This window comes from Filicampus tigris, chromosome 1, assembly GCF_054856515.1.
Source record: "Filicampus tigris isolate MCC_2025a chromosome 1, RoL_Ftig_1.0, whole genome shotgun sequence".
Taxonomy (NCBI): domain Eukaryota; kingdom Metazoa; phylum Chordata; class Actinopteri; order Syngnathiformes; family Syngnathidae; genus Filicampus; species Filicampus tigris.
Genome location: NC_141217.1, coordinates 41,092,321 through 41,110,081, shown reverse-complemented (window position 1 = coordinate 41,110,081; position 17,761 = coordinate 41,092,321). Strand labels below are relative to the sequence as shown.

The 17,761-nt window shown below is 44.2% G+C and overlaps 2 protein-coding genes across 2 annotated transcripts; one reads left to right on the top strand and one right to left on the bottom strand.

Annotated features, from left to right (window-relative positions):
• Positions 1-763: 763 nt before the first annotated feature.
• bzw1a (basic leucine zipper and W2 domains 1a) lies at positions 764-7,674 on the top strand. Its single transcript, XM_086041702.1, has 12 exons — positions 764-900; positions 1,540-1,612; positions 1,686-1,862; positions 1,947-2,041; positions 4,014-4,079; positions 4,261-4,396; positions 4,463-4,572; positions 4,643-4,813; positions 4,913-5,059; positions 5,142-5,280; positions 5,857-5,979; positions 6,987-7,674. The coding sequence occupies exons 2-12, from the start codon at positions 1,549-1,551 to the stop codon at positions 7,016-7,018; spliced, it is 1,260 nt and encodes a 419-aa protein (XP_085897828.1). The 5' UTR covers positions 764-900; positions 1,540-1,548; the 3' UTR covers positions 7,019-7,674.
• Positions 7,675-11,675: 4,001 nt separating this feature from the next.
• Positions 11,676-12,359, bottom strand: LOC147154120 (transcription factor 15). Its single transcript, XM_086045851.1, has one exon. It carries the CDS (start codon positions 12,243-12,245, stop codon positions 11,676-11,678), a length of 570 nt encoding a protein of 189 aa, XP_085901977.1. The 5' UTR covers positions 12,246-12,359.
• Positions 12,360-17,761: the final 5,402 nt, after the last annotated feature.

Sequence of the window (17,761 nt, the reverse complement as noted above, 5' to 3'; positions counted from 1 at the left end):
TTAAATTTCTAATAGGAACGATTTTAAAATGTTTGTAAATGTTTGTGCTAAAATTGGAACGTGTGAATCAGTGCAAAAAAAGAAGTGAGCAATGCGCGATATGATTGTTTTTAGGGGGCGGGGGTCAACGTTTAGGAATATTACTGTGAAAAATGATTTTTTTTTATCCATCCATCCATTATCTGTACCGCTTCTCCTCACAAGGGTCGCGGGGCGTGCTGGAGCCTATCCCAGCTGTCTTTGGGCAGTAGGCGGGGGACACCCTGAACTGGTTGCCAGCCAATCGCAGGGCACACAGAGACAAACATCCGCACTCACAATCACATTTTAGTATGTGTTAATTTGTAAAATGTTGAAAAACCTTTCCAAGGTGAAGTGAATCGTCGGAATGTTTTTGTATTTCACACGGGAACAATGTAAATGTGTAATGTTGAATGGGCCATTGGGAATGAATGGTGAATTTTTGGTGAAACAATGTGGAATTTTGGGAAAACCGTGAATTTTTGGAATGAGAAGCATGCACGCCCAGAAGGTGTGACTTTTTGGAATATGCTGAAGTTGGAATGGTGAGAATCGATGGAAACATGTGGAAGGAGTAGCACGTCAAAAAAGTGCTCGGAGTAAAATATAACCTGAAAAAAAATGTTGTAGGGTGGTTCTAGAGTAGCATATATGTGAATGTTTCTGCTTTCCCGGAATAATAATAATAATAAAAAAAATAAAATACATTTTTTTGTTTTTTTTTCTCCGAAGCGGAAGTGACTGTTAAAGGCGCATGAGCAGAGGGCGGAGCCTGCGAAGTCTTGACGCGAAGGTCTTTTTGTTTGGGGCTCTCTCACATTCGCGATACTCCGTTCGACTCCTCTGGTTCATAACCGTTTTTTATCTGCATTAATTTCGGTGAGTATTTGCGTGCGTGTTGACTTTATTTTGTGTCACATGTCACTGACTCATGGAAGACGACACTGAGTGTGATCCGATGGCGTCAAAAATAAATCGTAGTTACACGTTCGCGTTGCCGTCATGGGCGACGTTCGAAGGCTCGTTACGCTAAATTAGCCCAACTTACGGGTTTTCACGACTTCGCTGGTAGGTTGCAAAGATAGCCAGGTGACACTTGGCTGACATTTTTCCACGTGACAAGGCATTGAAAAATAAATCTCGCCACTTGCAATCCGTCCGCCGTCATTTGAGTAGTTAAGATTAACGGGCCGGTTGCAGGGCCCAGCTAACCAGTGCTAGCTCAGCGCATGGTAAGGCCCTCAGGGAGCTAAGGCTAACTGCTAAAGCCATATTTAGTCCGTAAAGCCAGGTATATTGCATTTCAGCCGTGTATGAAACGTTCACTTTCTTTCGCTGTATTTATGACACATTTTCGTTGTGGCTCCGTGGAATGTCTTAAGTCTTTGTTAGCGGTTGTTGTCATTTAAATGTGTGGTTAACTACATTCCTCGTACAGTAGTTGGTTACGCACCCGGAAATAAAATTGTCTCACTTCAGCTTGTCTGCCTCCTTAAACCCGGTCTCATCTTCTTCAAGGTGTCTTTTATGAATAATCAAAAGCAGCAAAAGCCAACGCTAACAGGCCAGCGTTTCAAAACTAGGAAAAGAGGTAGGTGTAACTTTAGCATGCTCTTCACTGGGTCTTTCTGCGTTCTAACAAGTACACTCCCTCCCTTCTCCAGATGAAAAGGAGAGGTTTGACCCTACTCAGTTTCAAGAAAGTATCGTACAAGGCTTGAATCAAACTGGCACTGACTTGGAGGCGGTTGCGAAGTTCCTTGATGCCTCTGGCGCCAAGCTTGACTACCGCCGCTATGCTGAGACACTCTTTGACATCCTGGTGGCTGGTGGAATGCTGGGTACGTTGTGTGGACATGCTCTGAACAATCCGTATATTGAACTGATGATTGTTTCTGAACTGTCTATGCGTTCATCTCATGCAGCCCCAGGTGGGACACTGTCTGACGACATGACCCGCACGGAGTTTTGCCTCTTTACGGCACAAGAAGACCTGGAGACGATGCAAGCATATGCTCAGGTAGGCAGGAAGTTCGCGTCGGAACCTGTAAGTAGTGGTGGAAATGTTTCATTTAGTCTCTGTGTAAACATTCTGGAACATTTAAGATGAAATAAGCATTTAAAGTGGGAGTTTGGGGAAATATTCAAAAAGGTTGAACCAAGGCAACTGGACTTGTTTGTTGAAGACTCTTCACCTTTAATTCAAAATGTTTTTTTTTTTAGTGGAAACGTGTTTATTGTGGAATCTCCTCATTTATGTCTCTGGTGCGTGTCTCCCCCCTTGTGGGTGATCACAATCAGGTTGCCTTTTGCTGCCGGGCATGTTTGGTGAACAGCCATTTGGCGTGCTGTTTGGTCATTGGCCTGCCTAATGGACAAAAAGGCTTGTTAGTAGTGGCCACTTTTTCTACGGCTTACCGCGACCCGAATGAATGAAAATCAACACGGGCTTAATTCCGAATTGGAGACTTTCCCTTGGAATCGAGGGTACTTTGCCAGAAAGGTATCAAGTAGGGCTGCGCAATATAGGGAAAAAATATCAATATCTCAATAATGGCCTATGCAATATGCATATCGCAAAGACGCGCAAACATTTTCTTCTGGAATTATATGCTTTTATCTGAATTTGACCAGTCAGTTGAAGACTTAAATGTGCATCGCCACCCGTTGGTTTGACATTATCTTACAATTAAGTAGTGAAGAACACTTTGACCTTACTTATTTTGCAGCATGAAAGAAAAGTATTCTTTCACGAGATGATAAAAATGTTGTTTCTTTAGTTAAGTTTAAGTTAATATCAATGTTGCTATAGTAGACATCCAAATCGCATGTTTTTCCAATATCGTGCAGCCCTAGTATCGAGGTATTCAAAATAAAAACAAGATAGATGTCTATCCTTGCCCACGTGAGAGGTCATTACAGTACCTTAAGTGCTCCAATTTATTTTCACTTCATTAGCGACACGTGAAGCTTGCTTGTACTTCAGATTTTTGATTTGCAACTAGGGGCGGGCGATAAACATCGTCGTCGATATCACCAATCTTGCTTTCGCGATGTGCAATTTTACATTATCGAGTATTAACTGACCCGAAAAGGAGAACGAGTCAGTCGATGGCCACAAAGTAGAAGGAAATGATGAAATCTTCATTCGGCAAATCAGTGCGCATTGACGGTAAAGGAGAAGGATTCGCCGAATCAGCGAGCAGGACCCAGTCACGCGAGTTTGTTAGCAGCCCGGCTAATGTGTTCCATATATGTAGCAGTGTCCAGCGGGTATATTAATAGCAAGGCGCAAGTCCTCGTCCCTAGTCTGTCGACGGTTTGGGGTTGACGGGACTGACGTCGGTGGGGATGACATTGTTAGATGTGGCAAAACGGTCACTGTGAAGAGCAATTCTGTTCCACCCCGAGCCATGTGGATTACGAGGAAAATTTTGTCTTGCCCATCATGTCATTATTTATGTCATCATTATGGAATAATAGGAGACATTAAATCACATAAACATTCCCAAAAGTCTAGACGTAATTTTAAGTTCTTCATTGTTAAATATTGCTGTAGAATGTCGTTGTTTTGTAGAGGCTGTATAAGTAAAATATAAACAAGAGCTATTGTTCACAAATGCTGTCCATCCTTAATTGTTCTGTGAAGCAAGTGCAGATTTAACATATTTTTTGTAGAATATCCTCAAATAATCGTTATCGAGTTTAAAAAAAAAAAAAAAAAAAAAATTGCGATATCGCCCACCCCTATTTGCGTGCAACACACAAAAATCGACCAAGCAACGGCTCGTAACTAGGTAGCTGACTTCACTTTCTAACTATACTGTATTGAAGTTCCCTATTGCGCAACAACCATCAATTTTGCTAATTCCGGGATATTACTGCTGATTGCAATGGAACGTTTCCACTTGTGAAAATTGCAGAAAGTTTGCAACCTCATGGCTTTCTGTTGATCAGCGCTTGAAATGTTCTCCCAAATGTTCCCACGTCAGGTTTTTAACAAGCTGATCAGGCGTTACAAGTACCTGGAGAAGGGATTTGAGGAGGAAATCAAGAAGGTGAGCACTTTTATTTTGGAAAGCCGAGTTGCAAGTGAATGCGTGTTGCGAACGCTGACCGCATGCACAAATGAGCATGACTGAAAGCACTCCGCGGTGTGTCATTTTGTTCAGTCGACAGCCTGCAAATTGGCAATGCCTTTGTGTTTTTTGTGTAACGGTCGTTTTATTGTGTGCACAGTTGCTGCTGTTTCTGAAAGGGTTCACTGAGTCTGAGCGCAACAAGCTGGCCATGCTGACTGGCATTCTGCTGGCCAATGGCAACATATCAGCCTCCATCCTCAGCAGCCTCTTTAACGAAAACCTTGTCAAAGAGGGTAAGGAGCCGGTGCGCCGCGCTGTGGCCGTAGCTGTCCTTGTAACCGCCGCGCTCTTCTCTTCAGGAGTGTCTGCAGCCTTTGCCGTCAAGTTGTTCAAGTCTTGGATCAACGAGAAAGACATCAACTCTGTCGCCGGCAGCCTCCGCAAAGTGGGCATGGACAACAGACTGATGGTAAAACATTTAGTCTGCCCAAGGTTCCCTTGCTCCTGTGTTTTCTGACGCCGCTGCCTCTTCCCTAAAGGAACTTTTTCCTGCCAACAAGCGGAGCTGCGAGCATTTTTCTAAGTACTTCACCGACGCCGGGCTGAAGGAGCTGTCCGACTTCGCCCGCAACCAGCAATCCATCGGTGCCCGCAAAGAGCTGCAGAAGGAGCTCCAGGAGCAGATGTCCCGCGGAGACCCACTCAAAGAGGCAAGGCCACTGCGCCGGGGGCCCGGTTAGGCGGCCCGCCTGACAACATCCTGGTTGTTGCCCTGCATCAGCTGTAACCATGGTCTCCCGCCACCGCAGATCATTGCTTTCACCAGGGAGGAGATGAAAAAGGCCAACCTCTCTGAGCAGGCCATGATCGGCATCATTTGGACTTGCGTGATGAGCTCTGTGGAGTGGAATAAAAAGGAAGAGCTGGTGACCGAACAAGCCATCAAACACTTGAAGGTTTGTTAATCCCGCCCCGTCCGTTTGTGGCCTTTCGCTGGACCCGCCGCCGTGACGCCTTGCTACGCTCTCTTCTCGACAGCAATACAGCCCTCTGCTGAAGTCCTTCACCTCCCAGGGTCATTCTGAGCTCAGCCTGCTGCTGAAGATCCAGGAGTACTGCTACGATAACATCCACTTCATGAAGGCCTTCCAGAAGATCGTGGTGCTCCTCTATAAAGGTCTGACGCACGCACGCACAGCCTCTGCCGCTTAGCTGTCATGCGGTGTGACTGCCTCGGTCGGACACGAGTTGTCGTCATCGGCGACAAGATTTGCTGCGATTTGAAATTCAAATTGCGTGTGAATGTCGCAGCTACTACGGCAATCACATTTGAAATCACTAAACAAGACCAAAGAAACAACAAGAATTGGTTCATAAACGATACATGTTTTGTAATGCAAAATCAAATTGTATTCAATCAAACGGTTTTAAAAATATCAACTAGTGACAGACAGCCCAGGTCTAATTTCATACCGTCGGTGTCTGGTAGAATCCTCGCATCCCCCGACCACTATTGGAAAAAATCAAAATGCCACAAAAAAAAAAGTAACAAGTGGTGTTTCAAACTGTTGTTTCCTGACTTGACCACAGGAACATTTGCATTGCAAGGTGACCATTTTTTTGGGGGGGGGGGGGGGTTGTCCAGCTCATTCGTCTTGCAGTGGCCTTTAATTGCCTGCGGAAACTTGCAACATTGGCACTTGTTACTTTGAAAAAAAAAAAAATGGTTTCTTTTTTTCCCCCTCATCCTCAGCGGATGTGTTGAGCGAAGAGGCCATCCTGAAGTGGTACTCTGAAGCCCACCTTGCCAAGGGGAAGAGCGTCTTCCTCGAGCAGATGAAAAAGTTTGTGGAGTGGTTGAAAAACGCGGAAGAAGGTGAGAAAGCAAAGTGACACTCAAGTCATGAATGCACATGATGCAGACGAGTCTTGATGGGAAGAGCAAATTGTCCAGCAGGAGAGAATGTCAACTATTTTCCTTATTCATTTAAGTTTGGACTGGAGCTCGGCTGATTATAGCCCTTCCAACATTGGCAAAATGTTGGGGGCATTCACAAATCCATGTTTTTTTTCTTTCAGCAATATTGAATGACTTTTTAGCCTTAAGGAAGCGATTAGCCACCAAGTATGACCCTCTCAAGGCACTTACATTTGTTGACAAATCAGTCTTGAAGTTTTCATTGACTGCACATATTATTGTGCAGAGCGGGCTTCCCTCATGCATCGGAATCACTTGTCGCCGTCTGGTTTTGCCTTGAAGTGTGCCTTTTTTCTTCTTGGGCATAGGCTCTTGTATAGAATTCTCACTGGGCATTTTCCCCATTGCAAAGAAACATTCCAAATACGTCTGTTTATTTTACTCATTTGCTCGCTTGTGCATTTAATATTAGCGTTACGCCACGGAGATGACTTGACATGTCTTCAAGTGTCAGTCATAGATGGATGTAGCGGAGAGAATCCGCTCACTTTTCAAAATAAAATATTTTTCAGCCTCGGATAATATACAAACAGGCAGTACTGTATCGGTCTGCAGCCTGTGGTTGGGGACCACTGTTCTATACAATATGTGTTTTATGAACATTTGAGGAGGAAAAAGATACTACAAAATTACCATTCATTTTAAGGGCAATTGCTATATTGGGACACCATTGAACCAAAAATGAAGTTATTTCATGCATGACATATTTCTAAAATTATCGGCGATCAATTAGTAGGCCGAGTCTGTATTATTTTTTTTTCCCATATATCAGCATTGGCCTAAGAAAATCCATATTGGTTGACCCCTAACCTTTTTTATTTCATTTTTATTTATTTTTTTAACATCGGTTGATGTTGTGATCAAGTCATTCAAATATATATATATGTTTTTTCCGTCCCCTGCAGAGTCTGAATCGGATGAGGAGGAAGCGGACTGAAAACCTCAAACACCAGATGACTCCCCCCCCACCCCCATCCCCAATCGCATACCCCCCCTTTTTTTGTTTGTTTTTTGAAAGAGTAGTTAAGGGATTAGTAGAAAGTCGATGACCTTCTGACTTTTCTACCTCCTGGTATAGTTCCTTCACAACCTGCACATGTTATTTTAGAACCTTTTTTTAAAGGGCTCGGTCCTCCTTTGTAACTGTCAGTGTTGTCCTCTTCACTTCTCGCTCTTGTAGTGCCCTCTAATTTGGACAGTAAACATTCCGTGTGATCTTGTGGCCTCTGCTCGCTCCGGCTTTTACTCGGAGTTCACATCAGTTTACCACAAGACTGTGAGGCCAACTGACACATTTTTGCCAAAGTTCTTTTTTGTCTTGGCTTTTGTTTGCAATTCTGTCCCGCCCCTTCAGTTTAAGCTTGGCCCAAATCTTTTTGGCTCGTGCTCACCCAAACTCCGCCTTCCTTTTTTTTTTTTTTTTTTTTTTTTTTTTTTTTTAACCTGCCCCCGTATGTTGCGGTCACACTGGTTAGTCCTTCAAAAGACACGCCCTATATATTGCCTCGCCAGCAATCAGATTATTGGTTTCTACTTTCTTTAATCTGATGTGAACCAATTGACTTTTTTATGAAATAAAGCTTATGAAATGGTCACGTGTGTTTGTAGTTGACCGAGGAAGCATTCCGACCGAGACGCACATCACACCACTGATGTGAGGGAACCGAAGTTTTCCCACAATTCAACATGCAACGTACCAGCTGAATGATGAGGCTTGTTTATGGTACAAAAATATTTATTTTGCAGAAATTCATTGATGTGCAAAGGTATCAAGCCACACAAATACAGTAATGTTACACATTTGATGTTGAGGTAAACATGTTTGAGGTAGTGCAACATTTCTTGGGAGGGTTATACACTTGTGTTGTAAATTTGCACAATTTCCATGCATCTTGTACAAAAGGGCTTTGTGCATCATAAAAGTGATGTTTTGTGCAAAAACCAACATTTCAGGGATTTGATGAAGTCCTTTCGCAGTAGCTGCTTCGGAGGTTGCTGGGACCAAAATAGTGCAACCTTAACCATGGGCTCAGGTTGCAGCTCAACCAAAACACAGGTTGCTTCACAGGCACAAATCATGGGAACAGAAAGTGCTTTCCAGTGTTGATTTTCTTTTTCCCTAACATTTAAACTAAGAATAAATATATAGATATGTACAAATGTAAACTTGCACGACCACTCCATGTGGGTCTGAGGCTTTACACTTTAGTTGAATGCTTGCCGCCGTCTTTGAGCTGCTGAGAAACAAAAAAATTTGCAGTTGAGTGAAAAGCAACAACTAATTTCAATCACATGTAAGAAGTAGCTGTTTACAACAAACATTCAATCGGGCACCCTTATGAAATGTCAGCATGTAAGTGCATCTTAGGCCCTGATACACCAAACCGACGTCAGAGGTCGTGAAGCGTCGTGGCGCCTTTAAGCGCCGTTGTAGTGTCGTAACCCGTCTGTAAGCGTCTTGGGGGCGTTTACGTTTGTTGAATTGGCGTCGCCAGTCGTGACATTTGGTCACTCTGATTGGCTGTTAGCTAGCAAATCAGCGCTCGGAGCACCAACGGGAAGTGACAAATACGAAAAACAGTGAGCACGCCTCCGCTGCCTTAATCTTCTTACAAGTACAAGAGCGAGGGTTGACAATGTAAGTATTTCACAATACCGTGTCAGGAACGTGATGGTTTACTTTGCGTGGGAGTTCATCGTGAGCGAAGAACATAGCTGAATGCATTGTTTACCTTTTAATAATCCGCCCTCGGCCAAAAGGTTTCCGGTTGGATTTTTCTAACCGTGAGAAATGGTGACTACCGCCGGCGATGGTATGGAAGGGTATTACATCTTATGCATGCGCGGAAGGTACTTTAATGGTCAGCGTCGCTGTCTGTCGTTTTTTTCCAGCGTGACGTCGCGACAGCCGGCCCGATGCCACAGGCGGGGTAAGCGTCGCTCACTGTTGGCCAACGTCGAATTGGTCTATCTAGGTTCAGGGCTTATGATTAGAGCACCGTTGGAGGTTGGATTGCTCCACGCAGGGGTCACCAACTCCGCTCCTCCTGGGCATCTGTCCTGCAGGTTTTCCATCGCACGCTGCTGTAACACACCCGTTAAAATGATCAGCTCATCAGCAAGCTCTCGAGAAGCCTGATAACTATCCTGATCATTTTAACAGGTGCGTTACAGCAGGGAGAGATGGAAAACCTGCAGGGCAGGTGCCCTCGAGAACCGGAGTTGGTGACCCCTGCTCCACAGTCACCTACTAACAGCTTCACAGTTCACACAAGTGCAACAAGGGGGAATTTTCTGCAATTCCTGTATGCTAAATGTCTGCGTAAAGGGAGCTCTTGTAGCTTGGAATTTGGAAATTATACTGCTGTTTTTTTTAATGATTGACTGATGAAATTGCTGTTATGTACTGTAAATTGTATGTATGGCACTCAAAGCCGCCAACTGTTACGAGTTTTCCGCATTTTGTTCGGGAAATAAAATACTGAACATTAACTCGTTCTGCCCATAATACTGATTGTTACGGATGATCCTTGGCTACATAACTGCTCAACGAGCAAAATTAGTTCATAGATAATTGCGATGTACAGTATGATCCGCCGGTAGGTTCCAGCGATGTATGCTACATTCGAGGAAGGTGGGAAATCGGATTATCCCATTCGGATTGTGTGCCCTGCGATTGGTTGGCAACCAGTTCAACCGGGGATAACGTACCGCCGGACGACAGCTGGGATGGCTTGCCTCCAGCACGCCCGCGACCCTCGTGAAGACAAGCAGTTCAGACAATGTCCCAGTTCCGACCTCAAAGCGCTTGACGTGAATGTAAAGAACAAAGACTGCAGATTCCGGCAAATTGTTTGCTGTTCTGGTTCATCGCAACACATTTTGATCTCCATCGAACCTTCAAAATTTTATTTCAGTAAAGGAATATCTTATAATCAAAGCATTTAATTCATTTCACGAATTAAGTTTTTGCACGAAGATAACGGCATATCTTAGCGCAGTCCGTGCAAGTCACGTGTTATATGAAGTTATGTCAAATACATTATTGTAATAAAGATATATTAATATATGTTTATAATGTAAATTCAGTTTTGCCATTCACGGTCTGCGTCTACATGGGGGTTGCAATTGTTGGGTGAATTCGGGGTCTTTTTTCTTCCCAATTGAGCAACTCGGGCCTACCAGTCCAAAGGGGTGTTCTAGTCCTAGTTTTCCGACTTCCCATCTTCACCGAAGGGAGCAGTAGTGCTCAGTCCTCACACATTAGCAATGGAAGCTAGCAAGCCGAGTCCGACGTTAGCCGAAAGCTAACGATTTGAAGTTAACCCCGATTGCTGCTGGCCTTAATACATTACTATCCGCGACGAGGACAAGGGCAGCTTCGTTGTCACGTGACAATATATTCAATAACGCTCAGACAGCTAAGTGCAAAGATTTTCGTTCTATTCATAAAAAGCTGCGCGCTGAATCAAAACAATGGGAGACACGTGTGTGGCTGTGAAGAGTTGTATTCTTTTTTACTGGCGTTATTACAGTTGTTGGATGGTTTCAAACAATATCAAAAGCTGCCTAGCTAGTATGGAAAGGGGTTTTAACATTTTTCTCAATTCCAAGAGGAAACAGGCCATTTCAGAAACACTGGAGGCGAGCCTGCAGCTGCAAGCTATTAAATGCAAAGACCGGACCGAGGATTTGGTAAGTTATTTTGGCCCTCTTGGTTTCACTTAACTTACATATTTTAATAACTTTGTGTTTGATTCAGTCTTGGAAGTATTCATGGTGAAATTGTAATGCCTTGATTTACTAATTGTACTAATTATTTTTGTTATGTATCCACCCATACATGTATATATTTATATTTATAAGGCGAGCAGCAATCGGGGTTAACCTATTCCATTGCAATACACGGTAATGTTCTTGTGAAAATACTGAAATTCAGATGAAATTGTCCTTAATGCCTATAGGTTGGCAGTTAGTGCAATAGTGGACCCCCGCACACATGAAAAAAAATGGTGTATTGAATTGACTCCATTTTATTTCGTCAAGTCATTGCACAAAATACAATTACCGGTATGTGCATCGAGAAACATTTGTTAAAGTAGATGTATAGTCTACTTTCTTTTTGTGCATACTTGTGGTTCCGCACCCGCGGATTACCTAATTTGCGGATGTAAAAAAAAAAAAATATATATTTTTGAAATTATTTTTTAATTATTTGAGTGTGAACAAGTCAACCCCCGTTTTGCATGCATGAAATTGCTGGTGGTATATCCCCGCTTCGGGATAAGAAATAAGAATGAAAAATGTGTCAATAGCTCACAAGTGTCAATGAGCATATTTTAGCTATTCATGGGGATGACCTGATCCCTATCCCCAGCTAATAGCGGGATCCACTGTATAAATAAAGTTGAGTTGAGTTTCAAAATTCTCGTTTCGACAATTTGTTAAAACGGTGATTGACAAGTGAGATTCCTATTCATTTTTGCTACTTGGCGTCAAGAGTTCAAGAGTGTACATTTTAGTCCAATCAGTACGACGCGTCTTTATTTATTACAATTTGAACACAAGTACTTGCAAGTCAGCTATGCGAGTAGTTATGCCCGCTTTGATGAAAAGGGATTTCTTTCGTTGACGCGTCGTCCTAGTTGGGTTGGCCCAGGCGCATGACTGACCTGCTTCCTCTGGTTGCTCAGACAAAAGGTGCAGATGGCCCGCAGCGGCGGCGCGCTCCGCTGCGCGGGGCCGTGCGTGCCAGCCTGGTGGCGGAGGCACGGCTGCCCGTCGCGGCTTTCCTCCCCCAGCATCAACACGTTGGCGAGGTGTGAGATGTAGCTGCACGCCAGACGCAGCGTCTCCACTTTGGAGAGCTTCCTGTCGGCAGGCTCGGTGGGGATGAGCGTGCGCAGGGCGGTGAAGGCCGTGTTGACGCTGTGCGTCCGATCTCGCTCCCGCGCGTTGGCCGCCTGCCTCTGTTTACTCACACCAGGTAGACGCGCCTGTCTGCTGCGTCTCCGCCTTCTCCTCCGCCTGTCCGGTTCCGTCTCCTTCCCGCGGTGTGGGCTGCAGGCGCCGGTGGACTTCCCGTCGGAGCCGTCGCTCTCACTCTCCCGGTCGTCTGGGTCGGACGCGAAGGCATCGGTGTGCTCGCTGTTTGCGGACTTCATCCTGGCAGCCTGACGTGTGAACGCGGCGTGCACATCACTTTATCCTCAGGGTGAAAATAGCACCGAGTGGCCGAGCAGCTGCTCCTGATCCGGTGACCGAGGGGTCCGCACCGGATCAGCATAGCATTTCTACTGAATGACGGCTGCTCTCTGGGTCGCCAGCCCACGGCGGAGAAGCGAAGACAGGTGGAACGTGCAGGAAAAAGGAGGGGGTGGGGGATGGTGGCGAGGGGGACACCTGTTTTGCTGGAAGATGTGGTAGGAAGTGCACATAGGTCTACTGATACCATTTTCAGGTATTTTTCTGATGACTTTTTGCTTTATATCCGATATTTGAAGCTCCTTTCTACTCCGTCGTCAAAATGGGGCACTGGTACATGCTGCTGCCTTATATGGAGTGTGGGTTCCATACCGGTCACTGCCCTAATACCCAACGCTGGTCCTATGCCAAGGAAACAAAAAAGGCCGGATGATGGTGTGTTGTTAAAAAAGCTGAATACAGAGAAATATAGAGGAGTTTACAGTGCTAAAACTGGTAAGATTTGAATGTAGCCTCAATTCACTAATTCCTCCCCCCTTGAGTCTCCAGTGACCAAAGCCACGCCCCCCACTCACACGCACGAGTGTGATTCTCCAAAAATGGCCATTCAAAATCGCATGCGATTTATGAAAGTGTGTTGTGTTGATATAGTTGCAGAGAACGCATAGGCTGTCGAGCGTCAACAAAATAGCAGCACTATAATCATACTAAACGGGCATTAGCACTGTAAACAAGCCGGCGTTAGCCACGGCTGCCATGTTGGTAGCATGACTTATTCGCAATGGAATGTTACTGTCACACTAAATGGTACAGTCTGTGAAGTTTTATTTTTTGGAATGCTATCGTGAACAGTGAAAAAAGCGGTAAAAAATGTGCCTGTCAAACAGAAATGTTGCTAACGGCGCACTGCTTCGGAATTCTTTAAGCTGCCCGAGGTCCCTTTGCGCTGCTTCTGTTTGCTAGTCTTTTCTCCAGTTGTTCGGAAACAATTGATGGACATTTAAAAGAAAAAAAAGAATCCCTTGGTAACGGCTCTGCGCAAGACCGTAGATTGCCAGCGAGTGCGAGTAACTTCATTGACACGTCGTCAGTCACGACTCCTGTCTCTTGTTGTTTTTCCCAAGGACGTGAGGTCAGTGTAGACAAATGAAGCAGTGCTGCCTCCTGCTGTCCCTTCTCTGCATGTGAAGAGTAAACAAAAAACAACAAATTCCTAATGATCACATTCAATTATGGCCCATTTTAGTTCTCTGGTCCGCACGTGCTTCACTTTGATTTTCTTTTCAATCCAACAATTATCAATGATAACATCATTACAATGGCTAAATGTGCATATCCTGTCCAAACGCGGGGGCAGGAAGTGAAGAGAGGCATTGAACCAGCACACATACATCATCAGGCAGTTATTGGCGCGAGCACTCGCACAAGAGACGTTGCTCGCTGTTTGTTTGTTTTTCGACTTTTATCGCACATGTACTGCACATGCTGACATTCAGTCTGTCTTCAGAACTACATGAATGTGTGTGACAAACTGTAGCCTAATATTTACTCTTTCCGATCAGCCAAAAAACCGACTGAAAGTGACGGTGACGGCAAGAAAGTACGTTACTGCTGCCGGCGTGCGGCAGCGCTGCGCTCATTGACGCAATGCGTAAAAGGAGCCCGTAGACGTAGACAACCACGAGAGCAAGCCGCGGCTGATTGAGGACATGCAGACTTAGCCGCCATCTTGAAACGGGAATCCACGGCCATCTCTTCCATTCCCTTGTATTGATGTAACTGTGTTTGGCTCCGATAAATTCATCATCATAACTCATCCGATTCTTGAGCGATTTTGACACGGATCGGTTTGTGAAAACCAGTGCATCATTCGTCAACGAATGTGGCCGTCGATTGCGGCCTCCGAGCTTGTTCAAGCTGCTTTCCTCCCTCTGAGTGAACAGTCCAGGTGGACTTGCTATGTCAGTGGCCTGTGAGGGACATCCACACCCCTCCCCTTCGCCACCTTGCGTCGTGCCATGTTTGGATAGGATATAAATAGCCGTGGATGAGTCTCGCCACCTTTTCGCTGAATTGAGTCAAATCTGCAGGACGAGAGAGTCGATCCACCGATTAGTGGTGACAAGTTCATACACTTTGTCAACTGAAATGGAAGATTGCACTCATTTCTTTAGTGAATAAAAGCACTTCACATCAACAAACTGCAACGATGCAGCTAAAATAAGTTCGACGCCATTGTCAAAATCAAAGAGCCTCCTTCCTGAATGTTGGACAGAGTAGGTTTACAACAACCGGCAATTGTCCAAACACTATTGAGGGCTTACAAATGGAAGTAGTTAGCATAAAATCACTGCGAATTCCTACATTCGTCCCATTTTGGCAAAACCTCTGAAATTAAAGCAAAGAAACCCTCCGCCACAACGTTGGACATGAAACAAAAACAACTACCACCAAATAAATCAACAGGATGGGCTAACATGAGTGCACTCCTGCTTGGGGAAGCCCAACTGAGGTTGACACTCACCTCTGAAAGTGCTGGAACAGTGGGGCCAATTCATTCAACCAGGATTTGTACTGTAGACTAGCACATTGAAGCCTGACATCAAAAGAGATGTAGAGACACTTTTTGAGACACTCTTGTCGTGGATGTTATACACACCTTAGCATATAATATTTTGTTTGAATCCACCCATTGTATGGAGGTGAATAGTTCAACGCAAGACACATTCAGGACCACCCCCTCATTTGAAGAACATTTCCTTCTGCATTTCATGCTGCCATGAAGAAATGTTATTCTAATTAGCGGGCGGTCGAAAATGTGTGAACCGTTCACCTATTCATTGATCGACATCCATCGATATTTCGAGCCGCGAACCCCCCGCCGCACGTCCGCGCTTTACTTCCGCGATCGAACCGCCGCCGCAAGCAGGCGACAAGCGGAGTCTGCGGAGCCTCTGCCATGTGCCTGGTGAGCATCCACGATCAAATCCGTATTTACCGCCACTGAGAGTTACGCGGTGTTCACGAGAATAGTTCAACCCGAGACATACTTCAGTCCCTTCCCTCAATGGAATAACATTTCCTTCTGCACTGCAGGACCCAAACTGCCCAAATAAAAAATAAATCAATAAAAGTGAATATAAAAAAAGATCATTGGAATTAAAAAATAAGAACAAGAAAAAAAGATACAATACAAAGTAAAAATAGAAATACATAGATATAAAAAGATTTACAAATGAAAAATAAATAGCAAAATAAATGTGGACATGAATACCAAAATAAATATATAAATACAATTGAATATCAATGTAATTTTATTTCAATTATGTTTTTTTTAATTGTTTTTATTTTCACTTTTATTTATTTTTGATTTTGGTGTTCAGTGTTAAACATATAACAATCTTCATGCACCAAAAAACAAAGATACACATTCATTAATACGAACAGGAAGGGCTAGGTTGGAATTTGCAACCCCCCCACCATGAAAAAAAATTGGAGACAAGCCTAAAATGCTGTTTACGAGGCTTCACCTCACAATCCGTACGCTAACATCACATTGCCCGGTCGCTTCATGTGGTGCTAAAATGTCTGAATGTCACATTTTGCCAGAAATTTTAATGAGGGAGTTAGCAGTGTTACAACTTGTAGACAGATTTGAATGTCTTATTCCCAGTTGTTGGCAAATGAGGGATGGGCTTTTAAAAAACAAAAACATTCAGGGAGTGGATATTCCGCCATAGTTTCAGCATTTGATGCTACTGCACAGTAAATGTCAACCTCGGAAACAACTTTACTGTTGCAAAACCACCAGTAGATGACATTTGAGATGTGAGATTAGCACAGTTTGTGAGGCCACCGAGAGAGTTGGCTGTATTTTGTGCAACCTATAAATACTATACGTACTGCTGATTATTATCCGTCCATCCATTATCTGAACCGCTTTATCCTGACGAGGGAGAATGGAAAAAGGCCGACTCAAACTAACCCTAACCCTGGTGTAAGGAGTTTAATTTTGCATTTGGCCCATGACCACTGACCACAATATCCTGTGGGTCTTGAAAATATCAAAATGCTGTCAAAAGGCTGGCAGTGAATGAGTCAAAATCCAAACTAGATGAGGCCAGAGAAGGCCGGATTTGCAGCCCCTGAAATTTTACGCAAATCTCACAACCCAATTTAACGCGACAGTGGAGCTTGAAGGTGGAAACGGATCGAATGCCGCAATGCTCTTGTTGTTATTGTCGAAAAGATCATTGCCACCAGAGGGCAGCAGATGGCACCTGAGCTTCACAGAATGAGGCTGTCCAGAACATTATTCCCAATAAAAAGACAAGTGACGCAAAAAGTGTGGTCATTCTGCTGGATTATGCTTGAAAGCAGTGAGTCACGACCTCCGGATCACCGCCGTAGCAGCGGCGCAAGCTTCCACTCTGCTCTCAGTTACAAGAGCTCCAAATCAGCAACAAAGGCTCCAGCAAAGCTTCGCTTTCATCATTCACCGGACATCAGCGTGGAAGTGGTGCAGAGCTAATGTGGCCTCATTAAGGTCTTAATCCTCATTTCCTTGAGACCTGCTGGCCCCGAACCTGGCCAGCAAAGTCAAACGCTTCTCTGCTGCTGCCTCACCGCAGGGCAGGCCAAGCCAAGCCAAGCCAAGCCAAACAAATCCATGGCAAAACGGCACTTTCACTCAGCAAAACAAGCCCGGTCGTGCTTTGCATTTGGGCCTTATTGCTCTGACGATAAACTTGCATTTCTGTCTGTCTTTTTTTTCCAAATATAACGAAAATATTGTCGTGCTGAAAATGTATTTGCCCATCTCAGGCAACTTACTCGATCTATAATGGCACTCATCTATGTGCTGTATATCCTCATTTGAGTAGAGAAAGTAACAGGAGTGAGTTTTAAGCATCGAACTAGTAACGTGGTACTTTATATATTAATAGCATGTTAAACACCAAGCACATTAGAGTGATTCAACAAAAAAGTACATTAAAAGAATAGGTAACAGTACTGAGGCGGAATTGTAACCCACTAGTCACAGTTGAACTCTTGTCATATCTGGAAAGAAGAATGAATGAGTGAACTTGTGTTTGGGCTTCTCGTGGCCTGCAGAGGATCTGAATGATGCAAATTCCTCTGGACTTTGTGACTTTTTAAACATTCGGATAGCAAGACTGGAGAAACAACACAAGTCTGAATTTAAACGGAATTATTTGTTCTTACTCAAAGTACGAGGAGTCATGCAAATGCAATGCGTGCAATTTAAAAGACTTTTTTTTGTAAAGGACTGAAATTTCATGGTAAGGTCTAATTCTAGGAAGTGTGGACAGGCAACAAATGTTATTTTCCCAATGGTCAAGGTAGTTTTTAACAATCTTATTTCCCGGGGAGGCAAATCGTACCAATTTGGTGATATCTGTTGTTAAATATCACACGGCCATCATTGACCAATTCATGCGAGTGACTCACTGTG

Bases quoted from the DNA above. Each gene is read 5' to 3' on its own strand.
- bzw1a (XM_086041702.1), top strand. From the start codon at position 1,549: ATGAATAATCAAAAGCAGCAAAAGCCAACGCTAACAGGCCAGCGTTTC. The intron at 1,863-1,946 runs GTACGTTGTGTG...CATCTCATGCAG, and splicing joins GGTGGCTGGTGGAATGCTGG to CCCCAGGTGGGACACTGTCT. The intron at 4,573-4,642 runs GTAAAACATTTA...TCTTCCCTAAAG, and splicing joins GCATGGACAACAGACTGATG to GAACTTTTTCCTGCCAACAA.
- LOC147154120 (XM_086045851.1), bottom strand. From the start codon at position 12,245: ATGAAGTCCGCAAACAGCGAGCACACCGATGCCTTCGCGTCCGACCCA.